Genomic DNA, 20,664 nt, shown 5'->3' on the forward strand with positions numbered 1-20,664 from the left:
CGTTCTACCATCCTACCTGGTAGGAATTCCAAATGAAATTAGGAGTAACTTCTAAGAAAAGTGCTTATACCCACTTAACTGGAGTGCCAATAAACAAGACTAGTGCTGTTCCTGTATGATATACTTTCATTTGACATTTTCTAAATGTCAAATTGTGTTGTTTTTTTTAAAGAGGTAAATTAATGGGACTAGGAACCACAATATTATCCTCTTACTTAGGGGATTCCTATTAAATTTAATTACAGGCCACTCAGTTTCTTACATTTGAAAACTTTTAATTCTCATCTTCATTCCAATCTTTCGAAATACAGTAAAAACATTGGTAGGTCAACTGACAAACAGCATTTGATTTGGCATTTTCAAGATATAAATGCTAACAGCTAACAGTTAACAGAATAAGCACTCATGTATCCCTACCTGGATCTGGTAAATTCAAATCATTAAACATAACTATCACTGTAAAGGATGAGAATGGCAAATAGACCACCACATCATAACCACTCATCCACAACACAATATTGATAGACAAAGAAACAGCAATCTCAGGGGCACCCAAGTTATGATTGCTAAAATATAAGGCACGGACGGCCATAGAAGGCTAACAAAATCAAATCACATTAACTAAGCAAAACGAAACAACTACACGTATTGTTCTAACTCTATAGCAATGCAAGTAGGAGAATGAAAAATCATGATTAACATCTCCTGATAAAATATATAAAATAGCATACATAAAGATGTTTCACGGTAAACCCTCATGCATCTTAACCACCAAAGATATAAATCCTTGCTTGTCTCATACATAAAATAGACTAACACCTGCCACTAAACTATCATACCTAATCACCCATAAAAAAGCGCTAAATGTATTGGCCACCTAAAACATAAAAGCCTGTTCTATCTAGCCTGCCAATATAAGACTAACCACGATGAACTGCTGCACAGCTAATCTAACAACTATTAATTAATACTTAGCAAATCTCAATGCCTAACTGACCTAAGGTCAATTGACAGTAAATTTACGCGATAAAAAGACCCTCTATTGAGCAAAATAAACACAACTATGATAATTACAATTATACCTACTTAGTGAAAATATAGAGAAAATTTACTCATTAGTACAAATTATAACAAAACAGTTTATTTATAAAAACGAAAGTGACTTTTCAAGCAGACCCTTTTTATAAACATCAAAAAAATAAAACCATTTAATTTTAATAGCACGTTATAATACCCTTTAAATTTCAAAACACTCTATAAACATTAGCTTTTAAATCAAATGTATAACATTAACTAATACATTAGTAGCCAGTCTAATGGCCCTATTGGGGGGTATCAGAGCTGCCTAGACCAGTACAGTTTCCTTCTCTGAAGCGACGTGTAATTGTCTATATTCTTCATTTTCCATCACTGGAAGTAGTACATGCATTTACATTGAGATGGAGGTATTTCAAATATAGGTTCCATATGTTCCTTAACTTTCACAAAACCCTCAGGTTTATGCTCAACTTCTATTATGATACGTAGAAAAGATGAAAAAGAGGAAAAATAATATTTTCCATCTGAAAGGTTACAACACAAAATTTCAAAAACAACTATTTTTCTCTGCTCAGACAGTGAGATGGTAACAGTGGTCATTCTAAACACGGGATAGTCTTAAAGCTAAATTTTCAGCATACGTAACTGTGCACTCATAGAATCTCGAAACTGGAATTACCTATATTTACAAAGAAAGTAATAAACTCTTGGTAGGTTATGTACAACTGGTAAGCCTGCTGCTGTTATCCAAAGTGAGGAGTTATCCGTATTATTAACAGTAACATTCAATATTTTATCCGTTTGTTATGAAGTTCAAAGCTGCCCAATATGTCTACCAGTTACTGAGCTCCAAGTTTCAGTGTATAAGCTCTCAATTTACCCCCTGAGCCACTGGGGGTATGAGTTTCAGATTTTGTGCTTCAGAACATTGCGCCATCTACAGCAGAAGTAGCCCGTTCTCACTTCATGACTAAGCCTATTCTATAAGATATTATGACACAAACTGCTATAAAGTAACAGCATTTTATAACTTCTATACTAATCTCCGGTTTCCTGGTAATAGAACATGTTTATGGCACCATTGTCTAAGTAGTATGCACACCAACGCAAAAAGATCCTGCTCAAAGTTATTAGAGGTGAGCTGTGAATTAACAAAGCCATAAAAATAACACAGAGAAAGAACTGTGTATAGATTGTTCTAGTATCACTGTCTTCCTCTTTTTTTAGTAGCTCAAAAGTTGAAAATATAAAATTTATATTTGCGTACAATCTTTGCTTATTTACATTCAAAAGTAAATAAAAAAGAAACGCATTAACGTTAGTCATATATTGTGACTAGTGTTTACACTATTTACTGTTAGAGCAGAGTTATCTTGTTATGCCAGACTAGGAGTAATCTAAAAGTTTCAAATTAAATACATAATTAAATAATCGCACTTCTTGACACTTTTTTCATACAACATTTTTTAGAAACACCTGCTTAAGAGCCGTTGTGAGCACTAGCAGCATCTCAGCAACATACCATGCTTACTGAGTACCACTTTCACATACCTGTAATTACTCATACGACTCCCTAGGATTATGATCCAAAGTGCTTCATACATTCACGTTATTTATCAGTCAGTTTTAATATTCAACATATAATTTTATTGTCTACATGTCTGAGAAATTACACCTTAACATACATATTTTTTCCTTTTCTTTCAGACCTAGTTTCTTATTCTCTCAATTAACACTTTTAGGTCTTCAGGAGAAACTTAGAACATTCAACCGAATATCAACATGACATTGACATAGATTAGACCCCCGTTCTTATTGAAGACAATATAAATTTCAATTACTCCTTCAAACGTCGACGGTACACTAAAAGCAGTCTGAATTATAAGACACCGTCCTTATTGAAAACCACATAATATGAGCTCTATTACCTGCTCAAAAGGAATTGATACATCAAAAGTCTGGATGACAATACTCGGAATTAAAAGTGCCCTTCCTAAACACTTTCATTGCCATGTTTACGTTGCTGGTAGCCAAGGATGAATTCTTGCGTGTTGAACAAGCAGAAGTTCTCTAAAGTATTCATTTGTATAAAGAGGTAGAAATGTGATTGGTGAATTACCATGTTTACCTATCTGGAGTCATCATAAAAACTTAGATTCCTTTATTGTATATTAGTACTTGTGACGTCCATGTGCTCTCAACACCCTCTAGATTTCAGCCTGGCTGTATCTCAAGTATTCCAAGCAAGTCTGTGTGGTGGCTGTATTATATTTGTTTTCCCCAGTTAGCCATCTGATCGTGTGAAAATAATTATTATTCTGCAAATAATTCAGTGTAGTCTTCTCCTGATTTTCATCATAACTGTTACCAAAGTATTCCACTAACAACCTGTGATGTTTTTAAAAACCCAATACTTGGTTCTCTATGCATCATTCCCAGTTCCTTATTCTTCACCTATTGTGCCTACACGTAAGCCAACAAATGATTTTATACTTATTGCTACATCCGATAAATGACACACTTTTTGCATTAGGATATATCTTTATAACCAACATTACAGCTTGCCGTTAGGGCAGCAAAAAAAGTGCGTTTCATCTATTTTTTCAAAACTGTATTTGCATGTATTATAGTATTCTTAGCTTCCCTTAAAACGCTATCTGTTTTATTGATTAGTTTCAAGACTTTCTAGTGTATTAGGATAAAATTTTCACTTATAAAAGACTCACAAAGCTTGATATTTACTACAGATCTTCTGTTCAGTCAAATAATTTGCTGGTATATTTGCCTTGATTGCTTTAATTTTTGTACAAAATTAGCTAGGAGTGTTATTTTTGTAATGATTGTTTGAATATGCTTTCTATTGAAAGTTCAAAGTCAGTCAACAGGTCAAGGTCACAGCTGAAAGGCTTTTGCACATTACGTATTTTACTTTTAAAATACACAAAAAATTGTTTGTATGGAAATTATAAAATCAACCTTTCAGGTTTTGATCTAATTTTGACAGAAGAACAGTAACATTAACATAAAAACGTCCCCAACCTGATATAGGTTCCTTGTATTTAGGAATGACCCTTGGCTAAAATAGACTGACGGATAAAAGATGTTAAGTTCTCATGTTAGTAGGAGCATTACTTGTAATGTAAACATAAGTATCCAAAATTGATACTATACGAATGTGCCTATGGGTTCAATTTGAATGAACTCAAATTTATAAGATAAATATTATAATACTAAGTCAAAGATTTCCATTAAGCCACATAAAATATAGCTAAAAGCTTCGATGTATAAGAGCAGACATCAACTCACACAACTATAATGTAAGCAATTGAATAATTTGGTTTGAAAGGATGTAAGGCTTCACTAACTTTGTTAATAACGATTTTCAAAATGCAGAGTTATGGTAACTTTCCAAATAATGAAGCTATTATCTGGTTTTGGAGTTGTTAATAAACTGACTCTGACCTACTTCATTTTAAAAAATGTATTAAATACTGCATTTAAATAACCAATGTTCGAATATACTCTTTATATCCAAGTTAAGACGGTAAAACAGGACAGAAATAGTAGTACCCTTTTCTGCTTATTCTTTTAATAATATATTTACATATGTTAACATGTTTCTTCAGGAGTAAATAGGGTTTTTAAGATTGTGACCTGTCTACCTTATTAAGATTGTGACCTGTCTGCTTTATTAAGATTGTGGCCTGTCTACCTTATTAAGATTGTGACCTGTCTACCTTATTAAGATTGTGTCCTGTCTACCTTATTAAGATTGTGACCTGTCTACCTTATTAAGATTGTGACCTGTCTACCTTATTAGGATTGTGACCTGTCTACCTTATTAAGATTGTGACCTGTCTACCTTATAATCGCACATGATTTATAACAGTCATGAAATTTTAACTCTTTTGCTTACATAAAAAACAGTACAAACTAAGGTAATAGCTATCAGAGTCGATCAGTTACACATTAGTTTAAATTTATAGGGCTGTTTTCTAAGAATACTGGTTGGGTACGGCACATTTCCTTGATATTATCCCTTCTCTACAAGCTATATATCTTCAATAATGTGAAAACAAAACAGGTAAAGGAGATAAAGCTGGATAAGATTACGGTCACACCTCCAAAAAAAAAATGACTTCAGACACTTACACAATTTATTAAACCATCTGAAAATATAAAATGTGATTTTATATATCATACGATATCCATTTGCTTTTTTTTTCAGTTTTGTGGTTAATTTAGAATGTAGTCACACTATATAAATGACTGTACTTAGTCCTAGAAGTTTGGAAAAATTATTGAAAACCTGTATTTTCAGGCAATCCTTTCGTGACAGACGGGCATTCATTAATGTTGCATGCCTGTCTGGTGTTAGGTCGTTTGGCCAGATCACACTGTTGACTAATTTGTTGCTCCAAGTCTACACACGTGACACTTCGTGTCTGCACTCCAGTATCGCAAGATTTCGTGCACTGAAAATAAATTGAAAATATATATATTTGAATATTGCGTATATCTATGTAATTGATTTTTCATTCATACGCTTTGGATTCAATTAGTTGTAACACAAGTTAAACTCTGGTAACATAATGAGTTTCTTTTATTGCCAACGTCAATTTGAACACGTTTTTCTAGTATATTTCGTCGTGATTAATTTTACATTATCTATTTTCTCTTCATTTCTAATCACAAAAGTATTATTTTTGAATCTCACATTGATTCAGTAAGCATACAACAATGAACTTATACTTGTAATCTGATAATTGCCCGTCTTTTTTTTTTTTTACTTTGTCTTGTCCTTAGACATAGGCTAAGTGCACACGTTATGAATACCTACAATTGTCAGGTTTTTACTTTATTCATTAAACAACTATGATATCAGGCTTTGATGAGACATCAGACATTAACTTCTCTAAAGTGAAAGTTGGGTGAAATAGTATATTATACTTTACTAGATTCGTCAAATGTTTGCATAATTGGAAGCTTTAAGTAGACATTTCACCTCACTGGCAGACGACACGTATCTATAGAGTCACATAAATTGTTAAGCCTTACCAAATACCCTTTTAGATTATAAACCTTCCCACTACTAATATGCCTTTAAATGCTCTAATTGCTAAACGATTTTATCAGTTTAATGAAGGAACCTCGATATGAAAATATGTGCACCAAAAATACTCAAGGATTTTGGTCTGCAGCAAGAATCCTAAACTTTGTTATATATCTTCCAGTGTTTGTGATACGTTTAATTTTCGTTCATGATAACCTATCTACTGATTTAAATATCGTTGGGATTATGCTCTAACTAACTACTGATTTCACATATCGTTCGGATTATGATCTAACTAACTACTTATTTCACATATCGTTGGGATTATGATCTACCTAACTAGTGATTTCACATCTTGTTGGGATTATGATCTAACTAACTAGTGATTTCACATATCGTTTGGATTATGATCTAACTAAGTACTGATTTCACATGTCGTTCGGATTATGATCTAACTAACTACTGATTTCACATATCGTTCGGATTATGATCTAACTAACTACTGATTTCACATATCGTTGGGACTATGATCTAACTAAATACTGATTTCACATATCGTTCGGATTATGATCTAACTAACTACTTATTTCACATATCGTTGGGATTATGAGATAACTAACTACTTATTTCACATATCGTTGGGATTATGATCTAACTAACTACTTATTTCACATATCGTTGGAATTATGATCTAACTATCTACTGATTTCACATATCGTTGGGACAATGATCTAACTAACAAGTGATTTCACATATCGTTGGGATTATTATCTAAATAACTAGTGATTTCACATATCGTTGGGATTATGATCTAACTAGCTATTGATTTCTGTTATTCAATAAACTTATAGGTAGTTTGTTTTCTCTTGCAATGTGAGTGATTTCTTTACTTATCTGTTTATAAGATGGAAATGTAATGCTATATCAGCACTTTGATATTATATACTTAATGAAAAGCCTTTTTTTAATGAATGCATTGTATCTTCGAAACAACATTTTAAGTTTACAAAAAAAAATGTAAAAATTAGTTGGTCGCTTCAAAATCATTCCTTTAAAATTCACGATGTTAATTATTAGTAGAAAAGGTTGTTGTATATCTATAAACATTTTTCGTCTTTAAAAATCAATTCTAATTAAATTTAGTCAAGGTAAATTGGTAACTAAAGGTTGGCTTGAGTTAACGTGTATTACCGAATGCATCAAATATCATAGTCAAGGTAAATTGGTGACTAAAGGGTTGGCTTGAGTTAACGTGTATTACCGAATGCATCAAATATCATAGTCAAGGTAAATTGGTGACTAAAGGGTTGGCTTGAGTTAACGTGTATTTCCGAATGCATCAAATATCATAGTCAAGGTAAATTGGTGACTAAAGGGTTGGCTTGAGTTAACGTGTATTACCGAATGCATCAAATATCATATTAACTGATTTACATTTCTTACGAACAAATGACTATTACTATCTATATTTAGAGATTTAATATTTTGCAATCATTGGATAAATTGGATAAATATTTACCTCGGACCATTCTGTGACGTACCACTGTGGTCGGCACTCGGTAAGGTTACACGGTTGTTTATCTAACGGCTTTTCTACTGCTTGGCACTGGAGGTCCAGAACTGCTCGCCACTGACCCCGTGTGAAGTTCAAACAAACAACATCACGGGTCTGGGTCCCATTCCCACAAGCAGAGGTGCACTACGAAATAATAATAATAACAGAAACAAAAAAAACTAACGGACTTGTGAATCAAGGTTGTTCGCCTGAATCCGCTTAAGTTTAGCCACGTATTCATTAAATATTTTCTGAAAAGTAGAAACAAATTGAGTTAAATTATGCGTAGTTTCGACCGGTAGCCTATTAATGTCTTCTAGTAGACTTAATATTACTATTATAAATCATTTTAATAATTTTTTGTTATTATTTACTGAACCTGCTTCAGGTTGCGATTGATATTTGTACAGAAGGAGTATATATAAGAAATTTATATATCTAAATTCTACTGAAACTTGTTATATTGATAATCACGTCGTCTTAATAAAAACACGCCACTCCTAGTTAAACACGCATATATCCATTTCATATTCAAAATGTCACCTTTACTAGTTCCAGTTTTACATTTCATTGAATTATATCAGTTCTTTAAAACTTAGATTTTACAGACTAATTGAAGCCACACGTTACATCAGTCCTATCCAGAATACCTTAGGCTGTAAATCAATATGAAAAAAGCTATTATTTGCATAAACTATTGTTCCAAACCGTTTAAAAATCCAGGTGAAGAGTTAACAACTGTTCAGAATTTTCACTTATAATGTCCCAGAACACTTCAGTCCAGTTTTTACACTATCTTTAGCTTTCCGAAAACATATTTTTAAACATGCTTAACTTGTGAAGGTGTATGAAAAACAAAACAATTTCCATGTTGACATTACCATAGTTACAGAAATCCTGTTTCGTGGTAAAAACGCTAAAGACAGCTGTCTCCGAGGCCACGTGCTTGTCAGGAGGATTATTTGATGCTTTTTTTCTTAGCGGCAAATGCCACCACTTTAAGCAATACAAAGTTAATCAGTTATTTTAAGCAATACAAAGTTAATTAGTTTAAAGATAAATAGCTTACTCTCTCATAATTTAACATATTTTCCTTTACTTCTAGAATGTCGACATCGTGTAGTAAAGCATGTTAAAGCTATTACTTATAACCATACGACAAATTGCCCTCGTCACCTACTCAGTATATAAATATGTTATGCCTGTTTCATAAACATACTTCAGACCAGGATCCAGTGAACCATCGCCCTCCACAATCAGTCTCTCTAGCGCAGTGTTGTTCCATTTCAGGACGGTTGTTCAAATCACAACCATTTCCATTTTGCTCCTCTCCTCCTCCGAGACAGATAACTTTTCTGCGCTGAACATCTGAACCACAGTTGACTGAACACTACATAAATTACAGGTTTAGCTTTAAGGCACATAATCTCTAAAATCTGTACTGTGCAGACGTTTTATCGAAACATTTTTGATGACAGGAAGTCAAATTATATATATATATATATATACTGTTAATATTTTACTGACAAAAGTACAGGAAAAATTCCACATAAATGATCATAAAAGACATTGCATAATGATAATCTTCATCAACCGTTGTTAATGTCATATCGTTTTAAGTTGTCATTTTAAGATAGATTTACTCTACGGTAATGTAAATGACGTTATTCAGTTTTGCCCTGTTAATTGTAACTCACAAAAGTAGACAGGTGTTACTAATCTAACAATCTTAACTGAACACCTGAACTTGTCTCGGCACACCATAAATACAATATTCATAATCTTTCATACCATCTGCTCAGTTTTAAATTGTTGTAAAGAGTTTTGTTTTTTGTTCATAATAAACAATGTATGTGTTCAAATTCGTTTTATTTAAAAAATAATAATTCTTCATGCATTTATATATATATATATATAAAGCTAAATACGTGCCGTACCTCGATCTCCGAGTTAAATTGAAACAAGCGGATGAGACTATATAATAAATATGTTAACATAATATAAATTTAGAAAGCAGTTTATCTCCATAACCTATAACTTTAATGTAAGTATTTTCACGTCAAGCAAGAGTTAAAAAATACACCATTTAATCATTAATAAGATATTTTTATGAACTTACCGTATCTGACCACGAAGAAAAATACCAGCCTTTCGAACAGAAACTTCCGTGGCACACTTCTTCCTGCGCAGGTTTACTAGAAAAACACTGAACGCTGTCTACTTTACTTCCACTATCAGAAAGACATTGCACCTGCCTTTTCCGTATCCCATTACCACATTCAGCAGAGCACTGATGATACATGTCACAAGATATTTTTGAGTTAATAAAAAAGTGACGAGCAGCATGCATTTGTCAGAATTACCAAACAGTTCATTTTAACCCATTAAGTTTTAGTATTGTTCAATGAAGATACTGCTTACTAATCCTAGCACATTATTATGTTCTTATCTATATTATAGTTGTCTCGTGGTAGTTAAGCTCACATAACTCTACTATTTTACTTTGTTAAAGCTATGGTATTTTAATGATTATTCAATAACAAAAACCGATTTTAAATGCAAGTATAGGACGATCTGTAAGATATTAAAGCACAGACACAAAGAGGGCGAAATAATGATGAACATGGACACTAATATCGTGATGTATTTTAGAACTTACACAAAATGCATCATAAACATAGGGCAGAATATAATGACAGGGGAGCATTAATTTTTGTATTGCTATCAAGGGCAAAGTTATAACTAACCTTATGGGAATCACCTTGAATATGGCTTAGTTTAGAAGCTGGCTAACAGTTTTGCTATACATGTTTGTAGGTGTGAACTTTTATAATCGTTAACTACAACATATACTTCGTAAATATTTGATAATTGTCTATTACTTTTATGTATTTCGGTTGAAAATCTAAGAATTTGTTTCGTTAAGATATTTCTCTTTTTTTTTATAAAGGTGTTAGTAAATGACTATGGTTACAATAAAACACAATATAGATTTTACTTATAGTCGTTTCTGCAGTTGCCACAAGTATATGGCTGAGACGTCATTATTCTCCAAAATATTCTAAAGAAAGGCTTGTACAATGTTCAATTTAACTTATACGTGAAGTAACATTTGTTTGATATATATTGATAATAAACCCATCATTGCCCTTCCTTTGATGTTTATTCTATTTAAACATTTATTGTAACCAAAAACACCAAAACTTACTTTACTCCACTCTCCAGCCTCCCATTTCGCACAGGGCCTAAGTTGACAGGGCTGTTCACTAGCAGGCTTTTTTTGCTCTAGACAAGCGGTATCCGCTACAACAATTTGTAATCTCTGAGAAATATTCTGTTTGCATCTCACAACTCGAGTCTGTGTTCCTTGTCCACAAGTGGTGGTGCAAGGACTCCAATTTTCGAACACCCATCTGTATATGTAAATGTTAAAGTTTTCTTTCGGATAAAATTCCAAATTTAAGAATAAGCAGATTTAAAACAGCGATCAACTATAACTACAGTTCACTCAAAACCATCGTATTGCAAAAATCGTTACAGCTAAAATACGTTATATATCAACCAGTAGAGAGACACATAATCATAACAGTTTTTAGATGTGGGTGTTTTTAAACTAACTGGTTTCCATCAGTAGAAAATCAACTGGCAGCAACGTTATTGTCGAGGTAATCGCTACGTAAATATACGTATTTATATTTTGTATTAGGATTTATAAATATATCAAGAGAAATGTTTAAGTTTCACAAAATCTAAGCTTACAGACACGTTTGTGTTTAGGACTTACAGGGGTACCAACTTTTGATAAGAAAACATAAATTAACGTTTAGCAACTACATTGGCTCAATAAAAGGCACTACTGTAAGTAGCGAAATCAAATTCTTTACCGTCAGTAAAATTCATATTGTAAGCAACATTAGCCATTGTTAAACTGTTGAGACGGACTGCTCGGATGTTTGTATAGGGTGAGCTAATAATAACTTATGTAAAAGGCTTCTTTGCTTCTATCTTTTTTAAATTATCATCAGTATCAATAACATCTGAGCTTTTTGTTTCTAAATTAAGGCCACATTATTCAGTTTATTAGAATTTCTCTATTCTTAGAAGGAAACTTCTGTAATAAAATATGACTGTTTTCTCTTTCATGATATAATTGTTAGTGCCATAACTTCCTTTTGGAATAAATGATAATCGCTTGTCAAGAATAATTTATAGTAAATATACATATAAGTATTTGTTTTATAAGGAGAGACGTTATACATATGTATAGATGTATATGAAGTTATTGTAAACTATAGTTATTGTACAAGTCCACAGTTTAGTTGATATGATCTTTGATTTACTTGTTTCATACATTATTGTTTATTCTAGGCATCTCTCTTATAATTGAAGCATCAATTGTAGGAGCACTAGATATAGATATATATATTTTGTTATGCATTATACAAACAGATTAATTATAGATAATTACGTTTCTTTCGTACGTGCCATGAACGAATTGGTTTTTTCCTTATCATAGGTATCTAGCTGTGTGTAGTAATCTATCATGAACTACATGTTCATGTACTCTAAGGACATCAAAGACGTTTTGTATGAACAATTACATCAGGACGGTTTCTTTTCTGGAGGCGTCAAAGGCGTATATGATTAATTAATCCCTGATAGAGGTTATGCTGAAGTACTTCGATGGATAATGGTTAAAAAAAACATAATAGCAAGAACGTATGGTTGTTCAACCGGACACTGTATTTTCAGGGTTGGGTTGGGTGCAACTCACGACAGAGAGCCGATTTTGGAGCTATTTCATTGTATTTTGCTAATACCATATAATCTATAAATCTCCGTGTAAGCCTAAAATACGGCAATCGTAATCAATTAACAAGGTATTATGTATTAAAAAAACTGTTCCAGCATTAACATACATTACAAAGTTAGCATTCGTTAAGGAACTCGATAGGAAACTGGTCTGTGGGCGTCTTTTACCACCGAGTCGCTTTTATTATTCATGAAGTGTAGGGAGATAAGATAATAAACACCTACGTTTGAAAAAACAACAAACGAAAAAAAACATTCTTCATGCTTATCAAAAGACAACAAACGAAAAAAAAACAATTCTTCATGCTTATCACTTTCTTAGGATTAATTTTTATCTAGAAAATGATTTAAAATAAATACGAATTTTGTGTTTGTTTGTTTTTTTCGCAAACACGAGTATCTTAATTTTCCAAACATATTTCTATCATACTATTTCTTCCTGTGGTTTTAGAATAACATTTTCTTGGTTTTAACTTCATTTTTCATTAAAGAATGAGAACAGACAAGCAACTCAGTTACAAATATCAAAGTTACATAATTAACCCCAAAAGTTTGCATCTGCTAAAGCATTTCATTTCGTATGTATAACAGGAGTATTGCTTCGGATACTCAAGAAAAGGACTCATGGTATAATATACTTAGCGAATTTTTTATTATACTTGTCAGTCAAGGTAAACCAATATGTTTACAAGAATCACATCATGATCATGAAAACTAGTTATCAGCAGCACAAAAGTATATATTTTATCATTCCAAATATTTGTTTGTGATTATCATTTTTTTACCCTAATTGTATCGGTTAACCATAATGATCCAAAACTATTAGATTTGTTTTAACGTTGTATATACCACAACGAGGTATATACCACTTTCCTTTCTAGCTAATAAAAGCATACGTTCTGACGAAATTTACAAAAGAAAGTTGATGTTTTTTTTTTATTTTGTTCTTTACCATTTTAATCCCAACTGGTTTGGGGTCGCCCAGTATTTTTACAGCTGAGTGGCTGGCCTACTTGGCAACCATATAGGACTAGCATGTTCGGTGACGAAGATTATTCGAATTCGCGACTTTCAAGCTGTGAGTAGAGCGCCCTACCCACCAGGCCATGCCCGGCCCGGCCCCCCCAAAAAATGTAATACTTTTAAAAATATACACAAAGCAGAATATGAAAATGATACAAAATGATCGAAGAAATAAATATTTCAATTCCCCAATCTTGAATTTTGACTTAGAAGTTGATATTATTTTATTCTTACATCGTTTTGATCCTATTAATACTTTATATTTCACCAGATTTACTTGTAATTTGCAAAAATTATCGAGTGAGATTTCGGTTATATTCATATTTACCATATGAGTGTAAACTTTACCTTGCTGGACAAGGGTGAGTATTACAACGAACAGTCTGGACTGCAGGCTTTGATCTAGGATCACAATAATTGTCACCAACCACCGTCACGGAGCTCAGTTTAACACAGTCTGCCATTGTCTTCTTTGTTCCTGAAAAAGGAAGTTAAACACTACTTAAAAAGGGGAGTGGGAGTGGAACACTGACTGCCGTAAAACAGGTGATTCTTTGAATAGATAAATGATGTAGGAAAGGCCCAATTGGTTACGTGATATCTTAATAACCAAAACAATAAATACGTGAAGGTCCTATGTTCGAGCCGTTCTATTTGTCCATTGTTTTCAGGTGTGGGCGCATTATCAAAGTTTAGGTCCAACCCTTTATTTGATTGAAAGAGCTGTAAAAAGCTATTGTGTTGGCAGACGCTGTTCACTGACTGCCTTCCCTCTGGTCAGTAGTTTAAAATTTGGGTTCGCTATACTTGATTCCTAGGGGTTTATGACCTAGCTGTTTAGTCCATGTGTCCCATAAAGCATGGTTCTCCATCTTTTCTTAGCACGAGGCCCCCCCAGAAGATTTCCCATCTTGGCTGCTCCCACCCGATAAATATATAGTTACTGAGTACCATAACTATACTGTGTATTTTGTGTATCCGACACTTTCCTACAGCCCCTAGTTTGGGAATCTCTAGCATAAGGTATCGTTCATATTTCAAATACCAAATTTCACAATTGTCTCGGGTCTACCGATTAATTTTTGTTTGTGACTAAAAATAACTTAGTTGTTTTCTTAGCACAAAGTTACGCAATGTGCTATCAGCACTCTGTCTAGGTGGGTAATCGAGCCCAGAAATTTAGTGTTATAAGTCCATAAACATATCGCTGATCCGTCGGGCTGTTCTAAATATAACTGATCAGATTTGAAGTAAAACATAATTGTTCACCAAATGCGTAAAACGGCCTAAACAAACTTGCTGAAATTAATTATTATACTTTTTTTTCACACCATTAGCAAAAATATGTTCCTCCTTATAGTGAAGAACATTTTTTAAAAGATGTGTTGTTAAAGTTAAGCACAAAGCTACACAATGGGCTATCTGTGCCGCTGTGCCACTGGGGGGTAAAGATTTGTGTAATAAACAACAGTCAGTGATTTCTATTTTAGTTTGATTTATAAAATAACACATGTCTTAGAATGTTTGTTACTTTTCGTTTTAGTAATGTACAGGTATTTTTGAGTTTAATGAATCATAAATACAGCTGTAAAAAAACAATATAGATTCAAATTCGATGACGAGAACCCACTTTGAGACTAATATTGCTTGGAGATGGCTTGAATGGGTAATGAAGAAAAACTTTAATATAAGTTTAACATAACACGAAATGTAGATTGTACGTTGTACATTTGCTGTTATGTTAAATTTATATTAACGTTTTTCTTCATTACCCATTCAAGCCGTCTCCAAGCATTATAGATTCAAGTATTGTGTTTATTCGTTGTTAAGCGCAACGCTGCACAATAGGCTAGCTGCGGTGTCCAGCTGCAGGGATCTAAACTTGAATTTCATCGTTTTAAGCCCTCACGAGAAATGTAATATTGTATAAACGTTTCCCTTTACCTGTGGACCGAGTGTGGTCTAGCGTTTAATGTGAAGAACTGTGAATCCGCGTCCTGTTGCCGCAAAATCCCGCTGTGCACTCTGGGTCGCGTTATAAGAGATCTAATTGCACTATTCAGTTAACTTAACCCAAGAATTGGCTACGAGTGCTAATAACTAGCTACCTTCCCTCTTGTCTACTGGTTCAAAATTAGGCAAGGTTAATAATTATTCCCAATTGAAAGAAGAATAATTAACAGTGATGCTTCATGTACAAATTGCTTTATGAAGCTAACCGACAAACACAAGTTTGATGAGACTACTTGAAACATCACTGCCTTACACCTGATTTTAAAACGTTTTTCAACTATAAATTCATGACTCAAAATTTAAAATCTAAAATTAATAAGTTGCAGTAATCTCATTGCAAATTACAAAATACGTGGTCAAAGCTAAAGAAATGATAGCAGGGCAGAATCGCACCTGGCATATATTACATTCAATTAATGTGACTATTATATTAACAACGAGCTTAGAATATGAAAATTGGTAAATTTTATCTTCACAATTTTAGCATATTTTGTTTTGTTTTTTAATTTTCTTGCAAGGTTACACAAGAGCTATCTCCACAACCCGTCTTAATTTTGAACTTATAGACGAGAAGGAAGGCCACTGGTCAATATCGCCCACCGCCAACTCTTGGGATAATCTTCTCTGACCAAATAATGGGATTTAACCATTACTCTTATAGCGCATCCATAGTCCCAAAGTACGGAAATTGTTTTTGCTGTAATGGAATGAGAACAATGAATCCTGGCATTCATAGTTCAGGCTTGCTAATTCAATACCATGCCCATCCATTTAAGCTTTATAAATTATTTCAAAGCAAACCAGAAAGATAGTAGTGTACAAATATACAGATTTTGCTGTATAAACAAAGCTTTCTATTAAGTAAGTGAAAAAGAAAACTAGATTAAAAAATTAAAAATGACGTACCTCCTCCACAGCTAACTGTGCATTCGGTAAATCCTGCAAGTCTCCACGTGTAATCTCCCTGAAACCGAGTATTTCTCTGAACACCATTAATAACAGGGATGGAACTTCGAAGTCCAAGTCCAGTGTCTGTACTCTGAATGTCTTGACGCGTTTGACCCTTGACTCTTCGATTCCTTCGTCTTGTCCAGCGGTCCCTACGGTTATTTGATTTCTGTCTATGTCTGTGTCTCCTTCGTCCGTTGCGTTTTCTCTGAAGTTTCTTGCTTGGTATTGTATATTTGTAAGTAATTCCCTGGTTCGACTGTGCATATATTAACTAAACATTGGACAAAATAGCAAATGAAGCATTTATTTTAACTCAAGTGAGCATGAAACCCAAACCAAATTGAAATTTCCAATGAGTTTCGTAGTTTTATTATGTAACTGCATATGCGAAAAAGTACTTAAAAACCACAAAGTCATTTTATTATTAATTAAGCATCTTTCTAATAAAAAGGGTAAAAGTACACAGTTTTGTAAATCGTGTTTCTTAAAAGATATTAAGCAAGTTTCAATATTATATTATAAACTTTTCAATGATAACATTAAATTCACATAGTATCTGATGTCACCCAAGCGTACTAAATTTCCAGCTAATAATTACATATTTTCTTTATCAAGTACAAAAATAATAATAATAGTTTTTACTTTTGTTCTGATAAACCTTGAAATAGGGTACATCAGTTTTGTTCTTTTTTCTAGAAAGCTTAATACAGTTCATTCTGTATATTTTGTATGTTTATTATTAAACCCATCTTTAATGGAATACAAGAGATTCGAATTAGTGGCATGTAAGTCACATAAAACTGGATTACCATTATTTATGCATCATACATATACAGACCCTGCACGAAAACAAGTCGTGTTTTGAAATCTACTTAAGACAATACATTATACACACTTCTTACTAAAGTCTCGTAATGTGGGTTAATCACTTCACTGAATACTTAACAGGACTTTACATGAAGCTTTATTTAAACAAACGAGTTTATTACTTGTCAACTTTTGACCCTTTTTGCAGGCGTTTTCAAGGGGCCAATTATGCATTGAACTCTATAAAAGGTAGCAACACGGGCATACGTATGCCATCTATTCCTTGAAAGATTTAATTATTCCAAAGATAAGAAATGAAAATTTATAAAAAACAAACAAACATAAAATTAATCTTTATTTTGGTTTACAAGAACATTGAACTAACAAAAATGTTAAATAGTTTAATATGATATTATTTTATAACGTACGTTTAGAAATTGAATTTACTATTCCTTTTCTTCATTTTTTTTTGGGGGGGTGGGGCTGGGAGAACTTGGATATCATACAAGAAATAGTATCTGATGCATGATTTATTTTGATAATTACTACCATTAGTAATTTTGGATACCCAGATGAAATACGGATTGTTTGATTTGTAAGTCACAATGATGGTATTTTGTTTTCTCAGCAGTGACAAATGTCATATGTATTGATGTGTTACAGCTAAGATTTAAATGTTCGACATTGCTTTAATAGGTTAACGGCCAAAACCCCGATCCTGTTACACACACTATGCAGAGTAAGTTTGAAAGCCACTGTTGTTTCTTTCGTCAATAGTCAGTAATAAGAAAATGGCCATATTTGAAATTCTTCAAAATACTTCTGTTTTCACTATACAATATATATTGAAGATATGTCCTAGCACTTGTACACACGTGTTACCTTACCTAGTACATTTGGTATATAAATAGCGTTTTTAAAAGGCCAGTCGAAGGTTAATGGAAGACTTGCTTAGAAGTTTGTGTGCAAAATATTCAAAAGTGTCTAACATTAAAAACATCGGTACTACAAATATGGTAAGTTTGCAAAGTTAGATCTCTACGTGTGTTTTCAACATGAAGAAAGAGAACATTAAAGTTTCAATGGAATATTTAAGCATGATCCTGTCCATTTGGGTTAATTTTTCTCTTTTTAGGCTCAGGATCTCGCAGAGGAACGATGAGCAGAGTTCGATATGACAGTTTTTACTAAATCGATACAAAAAATACCTAGGTAATTGTGGTTACCAGGTACAGACGTGTATCGTGCAGAAAGATTAAAATATCGACTTGAAAAATACTTTGAAAAAATTGTTTCTCACAAAATGCTGCTGCAAATACATCACAGAATAAAGTCAACCCATTTCAGGTTACACAAAATACATCACAGAATAAAGTCAACCCATTTCAGGTTACACAGACGTTGCTAAGTATAATTTTTTTTTGTTTTGTTTGTAATTAAGCACAAAAATACACAAAGAGCTATCTGTGCTCTGCCCACCACGGGTATCGAAACCCGGATTCTGGCGTTGTAAGTCCGCAGACATACCGCTGTGCCACTGGGGGGCACTAGGTATAGAAAAAAAAGCATTGCTTTAATGTCTTGAAGAATGCCTGAACTCTGGCTCAACATTAATTAGCACATCTATGAAATTCAAAACGCTCCTTAAAATCCTCAGAAAGAATATAGGAGAGAAAGGAAAAAAATCAACCCACTGTAATCAGACTGTAAAATATTCGGAAGACTGGTAGTCATTTCAAAAGAAAGAAATATCGCTTTTGAGCATCTATTTGAATACGAACTTTCAAGCAGCCCACTGGAAATTGCAGAGGAGGACGGATCCTTGGCCAAAAGTAACAAATGTCAGATCATAAGGGATGTTGAGACTGAAGCAGCTTCCTCTTTGTACTCAGAAGAGTTCAGGACCACAATCAGGGATAAGAAACTGAAACAGCCATTTTCATTAACTACATTGCATGTGTTCAAAAGATGTCAACTATGGTTGGTATCAAGACATTTGGAAGAGGTATGGAAAAGTTTATTATTTGTTGAAGGAAATGCTGTTCATGTATTATCCGATAGGCCTAATACTGACGTATCCATCAAAGTTGGAAAGAGAAAATTTTGGGCATATATTTTTTATAGGGATATTGTTGTTTAGATGCAGTTTAAGACAGGCACTAAACAAAGCACTCACTTCATTCCAGTAAACACAGTTGTGGAGAAACTTGATTGAGAGTAATGTTCCCATTTGGTACCATTTCGTAATTTGATGGGATCTGACAGTACTGACTGCTTAAAAGGAAAGGGTCAGAAGAAGGCATTTAATGTGGTTCGAACCAACACAGGAAAGTTCTTTGCTTTAGCACAACTTGGAGAGTCTTTTAAGATGGTACAGAATTGCGAGGAATGTATTTGTGGACTATATTAGCCAAGCAATACCATTAACAACATTAATACATTGAGGTATAAAAGGATTTGTAAAATGTTAGTGCAAAATCAAAGTTTGTTTCTGTGCCACAAAGTCTACTGCTGCGTATTAAAAGTGGAAACTATTATAGTGGAGTTTGGAAAGAATCTATGTTAACACAGTAGACATGGATGGAAACGGTCGGAAGATGGCTTGAAACCGGAGCTCATGACACAAGAGTCAGGAAAAATAAGTAAAAAGAAGAAAGATATAGCTGAACTGACAACATGCCAATGTGCTTCTCGACGGTGCAAGTCTGTGAAGGTGGGGTTACATTGCACTCTTGCCTATTTATGTGAAGATCACGCAGATACATGTGAAAACATAAATGATTTAGTGACGATAATGATTTGGATGATGATTTATCGGACAGTATTCAAGATTCACGTTTCACCTTTATATGTATGTGCACTGTGTACGTGTAGCATAAAACTGATGTGATATATATTGTGACTTTTTTTAAAATAGCATCAACGTTACCAAAGGACTTAATATACTCGGAGCTATCCATACACCTATTACTATATTTTGATGAAGTATCATATCAAATGGTAGCAATACAATTGTTTGAAATACTTCGCTGTTATCTTTATACAGCTTGATTTGTTATGTTTTCAATACGTAGTACTCATTTATTTGATTCACACACACTTAAAGGCTATAAAAGTTTACAATAGTTAAATATTCATACCAGATGGTAGCAGTAGCCTTCTTTTTAGATTTATGTGGAAAAATAAATGTAAAAAATGTGATTATACATATAAGCATTTCTTTTTGTCCACAACAGATTCGAGGAAAGTTTTCTCATTTATTGTATACACAAAAATAGGATAATCTTACAAAAGTTTCAATATTTCAAATTTTACCACTCAACAAGCAAAGAACCATTCATTTCATCATTGTCTTTCATCTGGACCCATTAAACCCTCTCTACGTGAGATGTGTAACAGAAATTATTTTTAC

General features: G+C 33.2%; 1 protein-coding gene across 1 annotated transcript in view; it reads right to left on the reverse strand.

Moving 5' to 3' along the window:
• Nucleotides 1–20,664, reverse strand: part of LOC106471236 (thrombospondin type-1 domain-containing protein 4-like) — a 39,120-nt gene that overhangs the window by 6,695 nt on the left and 11,761 nt on the right. Inside the window, exons 3-9 of the mRNA XM_022399858.1 lie at nucleotides 16,401–16,716; nucleotides 13,830–13,959; nucleotides 10,855–11,059; nucleotides 9,766–9,936; nucleotides 8,866–9,036; nucleotides 7,611–7,790; nucleotides 5,348–5,513 (exon numbers count right to left, since the gene is read on the reverse strand). Of these exons, the coding sequence (XP_022255566.1) occupies nucleotides 5,348–5,513; nucleotides 7,611–7,790; nucleotides 8,866–9,036; nucleotides 9,766–9,936; nucleotides 10,855–11,059; nucleotides 13,830–13,959; nucleotides 16,401–16,716 (1,339 nt within the window). The remainder of the gene's footprint in view (nucleotides 1–5,347; nucleotides 5,514–7,610; nucleotides 7,791–8,865; nucleotides 9,037–9,765; nucleotides 9,937–10,854; nucleotides 11,060–13,829; nucleotides 13,960–16,400; nucleotides 16,717–20,664) is intronic.

The sequence above is a fragment of the Limulus polyphemus genome, unplaced genomic scaffold (assembly GCF_000517525.1).
Source record: "Limulus polyphemus unplaced genomic scaffold, Limulus_polyphemus-2.1.2 Scaffold4486, whole genome shotgun sequence".
In the NCBI taxonomy this organism is placed as follows: domain Eukaryota; kingdom Metazoa; phylum Arthropoda; class Merostomata; order Xiphosura; family Limulidae; genus Limulus; species Limulus polyphemus.